A 6,000-nucleotide genomic window follows, 5' to 3' on the forward strand; every position below is an offset into this window, starting at 1 on the left:
GCAATCCACAGAAAAGAATTTTTCATGATACAGCCAGTGCATGTTTCAACCCCCTTCCCCCAACTCTGCACCACGCACTGTGCCCAAGATGCGATAGTCTGGTTTCATTCTTTATTGAGGTGTCAATTTAAAGAAAAACTTACCAAAATTAAACTTTAAAAAAAATGTATCCGCTTTATAATTTTAAAAATACTCTTCCAGAATCTTTTTAAAAATCAAGTTACACTGCTCAACAACCTCTGTAGTATTTACAAACAAGCATCAACCCCTGCAGCATAAACTGGATCAATAAATGCTTTTATGGAATTCTTCCACAACACCGTGCATAAAAATAAGACTTTGATTGATGTATTTGTTTACATCAGCACTTTGAATATTTTGACATTAGAATCATTGTTGAAACTGAATGTTTCAAATGTGACATATTCAGATAATGAATGGTAGACTAAATCCAATTTGCTCAACTTCATTGCTAATTAATTATGTGGTCAAGTCTACGTGTTTAAATATCTTATGATACAAAAGACCTATTTTATTACCCGATATGCTTTGTACCATCATTTTGAAGATACATACAACAGATGTTTCAGTAACATGAAATAATACACTTATAATGCTCTTCATTTCTCAATTGCTGGAAATCAGGGCAAGAACTGCAAGACGGTTCGCCTTGGAATTGCAAAAGCTCAATGTAACAGTATCAATTCCTGCTGCAAAAAGTTGAAGTGTCTTCAAAACCGATTTAAACACAAAGAAAAAGTATAATAAATCCATTATTCATTACTGAAACGAAATGTACTTCAGACCAAGATATATCCAAGCATTGCACTTGCCAGAAGGTTAGGAACAGGAGGAAGAGGCGAAAGACTTCAGCTGTGCACAATGAGAAATGCAAAGGAAAGAAGTTGTAATACCCCAGAGCTTTATAATTATAATTTTATAGAATCTTAGTGAAAATGAAATCTATATTTTTATATTTTCACACTTATAAAACCTGTGTATAAACAAAAAAATACAAGCGGCAGGCAGGGGAATGGGGACAGTAAAAGCTTACTTTATAATAGAACTGATAACTACAAAAGTTTGTCTATTTCAAATAATTTACATCACCGCACCCAAAAAAACTTTTCATTATTAAGTACAGTCCTGAACTGTACTTCATTATCCACCAACCCCACCAAAGCAGGTGGAAGAATAACATTTAGAGAACCTCACTGCTACACATACAACTTTTTTAACAGTAAGTTAAGAAGCCAGAATCAGTATTTAGCCCCAGTATCATAATATAACCAAATTAATTTGAACATTAGACAGCTTCTGTATGGAAGGACACTGCAACCACTTCAATATTACACAGCAAAGCATACAGCCATAATCTCGGATTAGCTTTTTTTGAAAAGTGAAATAAATCACTTAATAATTGTTTGCCTAGTCTACTTCAGTTGATAAATAAATCTAGTGATAACACTGATGTGTAATATCTCCGATCAAAAACAATGGCCCTGAATTTGCAGTCGGAGGCTTCCCGCAGGGAAATGCCTCCGATCCGCAAATAAAATGCCCACCTACCTGGTGGTCCGGGAGGTTCCGAGATTCGCAGTCCTGGACCTCTGCGGGTACCTGTGGGGAGAGGCCCACGTATCTTACCGGCACACGCAGTTCACAAGCGCCCCTGGGATCACGTGGGCCAGCCCGACAAATGAAAGGAGGGAATTCTCATTCATGCTTATGGGGATTCCGTATGCGCGGATACCCCATAAGCATGAATGGGATTACCCCAAAAAATACATCTACATGTCAAATAAATTTTTTAAAAATTACATATTTAAAATTAATTAAAATGTCATTTAATTAAATAAATAAAAAAGAACAAAAAATTTTGAAAAATAAATTTAAATGTTTTAAAGGGGCTAAAAATAACTTACCTTATTGTACAAGTTTTTTAAATGTATAAATGATTGATTAAAAAATGTTTAAAATATTTTTCTTTAACTCTTATGCTGGTAAAAGCAGGCCTTATGCCTACTTTTACCGGGTTTAAGAATTTCATTGGCATTCACTGGGCAAATAGCCCAACTCTCCGCCAGCGGATGCCCTTTCCCCGGGGATGCGGATGGTCTGTCAAGAAAATTTTTGACAGAGCGCAAGTTCCGGGTTTTTGTGCATGCGCTTCGCATGCCTAAACCCAGAACTTGTGCAGCCCTTACGGGTGGGTACACACCTCGTACACACCCGTAGGGGCCGCACATTACGGCCCAATAAGTAATGTATAAAACAAAATGTCAAAGAGCCTTTCTGAAAGAGTTTAAATACTTACATCACACCAAAACATTGTCACAGATTTTCCATCTTTACTAGCCAAAGATCCACCACTCGGCAGAGGCCCACCACTCGCCGGAGGCCCACCACTCGCCGGAGGCCCACCACTCGCCGGAGGCCCACCACTCGCCGGAGGCCCACCAACATCTCTTTTAGCTTGGAATAGGTCCTTATTGGCCACACTTGTCATCACATTTGCAGTTTTTTTAGTGTCACTTGCACTGTTTATCTTTTGAGCACTCAAAGGAGGTTTTTTTCCACTCAAAGGAGGTTTTTTTCCACTCAAAGGAGGTTTTTTTCCAACAGTCGGCTGAGGTTGAACTTTATCTGTTGCCAGAATTTTTAACTTTCCTTTTTCAACACTCTTAACTTGGGATTTGGGCTTGGCAAGTACACTCTTATTCTTAGCTTGGCCTGGGGCACTCTTAGCTTGCAATATGTCACTGTCAGCTTTACCTGTTTTTCTGGAATTTTTCATGGCAAACTTTTTTTTCCCAATATAAATTGGGAATCTCTTTTCAGTAAGCACACCAGTTTTCCCAGTAAGCGCACCAGTTTTCCCAGTAAGCACACCAGTTTTCCCAGTAAGCACACCAGTTTTCCCAGTAAGCACACCAGTTTTCCCAGTAAGCACACCAGTTTTCCCAGTAAGCACACCAGTTTTCCCACCAGTTAGCTGTGGTTTGACTTTGCCCACAGAACTCAGAGCTGTTACTTTTCTACCATCTTTAGCTTGAGGTTGTACTTGGCTTGTGCCACTCTTAGCTTCATCTTTTACATCACTAGCTTGATCTTGGCCTGACTCACACTGAGCTTCATCTCGGCCACCACTGTTAACTTCATCTTGGATTTGACCTATCTCACTCTGAGCTTCATCTTGTCCACTGCTGGTAGGTCGATCTTCAACTTGGCCCATCTCACTCTTAGCTTCATCTTGTCCACCACTGGTAGGTCGATCTTGGATTTTGCCCATCTCACTCGGAGCTTCATCTTGTGCACCACTGGTAAGTTGATCTTCAACATGGCCCATCTCATTCTGAGCTTCATCTTGTTCACCACGAGCAGGTCGATCTTCAACTTGGCCTGACTCACTCGGAGCTTCATCTTGTCCACCACGAGCAGGTCGATCTTCAACTTGGCCCATCTCACTCGGAGCTTCATCTTGTCCACCACTAGTAGGTTGATCTTCAACTTGGCCTGACTCACTCGGAGCTTCATCTTGTCCACCACTGGTAGGTTGATCTTCAACTTGGCCCATCTCACTCGGAGCTTCATCTTGTCCACCACTAGTAGGTTGATCTTCAACATGGCCTGACTCACTCAGAGCTTCATCTTGTTCACCGCTAGTAGGTTGATCTTCAACTTGGCCTGACTCACTCCAAGCTTCATCTTGTCCACCACTAGTAGGTTGATCTTCAACTTGGCCTGACGCACTCCGAGCTTCATCTTGTCCACCACTAGTAGGTTGATCTTCAACTTGGCCCATCTCACTCGGAGCTTCATCTTGTCCACCACTAGTAGGTTGATCTTCAACATGGCCTGACTCACTCAGAGCTTCATCTTGTTCACCACTAGTAGTTTGATCTTCAACCTGGCCTGACTCACTCTGAGCTTCATCTTGTCTACCAATGTTAACTTGATTTTGAACTTGGTCTGTCTCACTCAGAGCTTCATCTTGTCCATAATTAGAAGTGTGAATTTGGATTAATCCTGTCTCACTCTTAGCTGCATCTTTTTCACTACTGTTAATTTGAGATTGGATTTCACCTGTGTTATTTCCAGCTGTGTCTTGCACACCACTGCTCTCTTGAATATGGTCCACAGCAACCTTAGCCATGTCATTTTCAGCATGGTTAGCTTCAAGTTGGACTTTATCTGTGTCACTCTCACTTTCATCTTGTCGACTACGGTTAGCTTCAGCTTGGTCTTGGCCTGCGTGACCCATTAAGTCATCTTGCCCACTATTGGCTTGAGCTCGGATTTGGCCTTCAGGGCTCTTGGCTATGTCTTTTTCACTGCTGGTATCAGGATGTTGGACTTCACTTGAATCTTTCTTTGTAATCTCTTTTCCATCATCATTAGCTGGTGCTTGGCCTATGTCACTCTTAGTTGTATCTTTCCCATCTTTGCTGACTTGGACAACTTCAGCTGCATCACTCATGTTTCAATACGAAATCTACAACGAGTTAAAAAGACAGATGTTTTTCATTCGAGTCATGAAAAATACAGCTAAATCTCACACAGGTATATTTCAAACATCTAAACATAGAAAATATATGATGGTCTATTTCGGTGGGGAAGAGGCCCAGTCAGCGGCACTCATCACTTTTCTTTGGTAGCAACTCCCACTCACAAAATACTGTGTAAAACACACTGGGAGTAAGAGCGGGACTGATGCAGCCCCACGGGCGATCGCGGGTCTGAATGTGTTAGTGAGCGGGCCGGCCGCAACCCTACCCGAGAACCGGCAGCTCGCGGCCCGGCTTGGGGTGGGGTGCAGCTGCAGCTCCCGCCGCTCCACCAAACCCCGCCCCCACTCTCCGGGTCTCTGTCGCCCGTTAACCTGATGTTTAACCGCGGTGCATCACCATCTCTCGGGCCGTTCCTGGACAGAGACGCCGCGCACTTACCCAACTCGCGACTCCCAACCGACGCGCACAATCTCCTCACCGTCACCCCGTGAGGTCAGCGATCCACTTCCGTCACCCTCCCAACGTCACTTCCTCCTTGCCGGCGCGCCGCCTGCTCGCGGGAAGCTGAGCGAAAATCTTTCCCGCCGCCGCAGCAGCAATCCACGCAGATACCTTCGACCGTCTGCGGGCGCTGCAAGGTGCAAAGTAAAAAAAAAACAATTGCAGTGTTTTCAAAGCGTTTTATTTTAATTAGTTATTTCCAATTTTGAAGCTTTTACAGTAGGGGACCATATTTTCTAAACCGGGGACACACAGGGTGGGAGCACAGCAAAGTAGCCAGGACCGAAAATGTAGGTTGCGCAGCAGAGCGAGGCAAAATTTCTTACCAGCCTACATTTTAACAGTTGCAAAATAAATGGCATATAATTACCGCGGATGTGAGGTCACAATATCAAAGTGCATTCAGACACCGTTTATATAAATAATAATACAAAAACACTTCAGGAACGTCAGTTTTTCATTCGCACCAGCTGGCTACACTGCTGCAGGCTCTTGTTGACACCTGTTTTGTCTCCACTGCGCTCAAGGATTGCCAACTGTGTTTTTCAAAAATAAACAATATTAACGGAATCATTGGGCGTAACCATCACCAACCGACCAATCAGCTTCCGAATTGTGACCATTTTGAAGTTTTTTGGGGGGTGGGGGGATGACGAAATAAGAAGCCAGCCGACCAATCGGCTCGCGACCGCCTGTGATTCCAACTAGTACATCACATAGCGAAGGAAGATGGAAGAAAAAAAAGTGGTGAGCGCATCCGAACTCGCTGGTAGCACCTGCCCACCCCTCGCCGCTCTATTGATGTGGGCGCTAACCAATAGACCAGAATAACAACAGAAAACAATACGAGGCCCCTTGGGTCGGAGCGATCATAATATGATAGAATTCTTCATTAAGATGGAGAATGAAGTAGTTGACTCAGAGACTAGGGTCCTGAATTTAAATAAAGGAAACTACGATGGTCTGAGGCGCAAATTGGGTAGAATTG

At 43.1% G+C, this 6,000-nt stretch overlaps 1 protein-coding gene across 6 annotated transcripts in view; it reads right to left on the minus strand.

Moving 5' to 3' along the window:
• LOC147117315 (uncharacterized) overlaps positions 1-5,065 on the minus strand; it is a 109,158-nt gene extending 104,093 nt beyond the window's left edge. For 5 of the 6 annotated variants that reach the window (XM_085988228.1, XM_085988227.1, XM_085988226.1 and 2 more), the window contains exons 1-2: positions 4,950-5,048; positions 2,318-4,495 (exon numbers count right to left, since the gene is read on the minus strand). In XM_085988228.1, coding sequence (XP_085844354.1) covers positions 2,318-4,480 — 2,163 coding nt within the window. In that variant the 5' untranslated portion in view covers positions 4,481-4,495; positions 4,950-5,048. Of the gene's footprint in view, positions 1-2,317; positions 4,496-4,949 lie in introns of all 6 variants that reach the window. The other variant, XM_085988225.1, reaches the window with a different exon arrangement.
• Between the last annotated feature and the right edge of the window lie 935 nt (positions 5,066-6,000).

The sequence above is a fragment of the Somniosus microcephalus genome, chromosome 5, assembly GCF_052327205.1.
Source record: "Somniosus microcephalus isolate GS21.2 chromosome 5, FLI_Smic_1.0, whole genome shotgun sequence".
NCBI classification, from domain to species: Eukaryota; Metazoa; Chordata; class Chondrichthyes; order Squaliformes; family Somniosidae; genus Somniosus; species Somniosus microcephalus.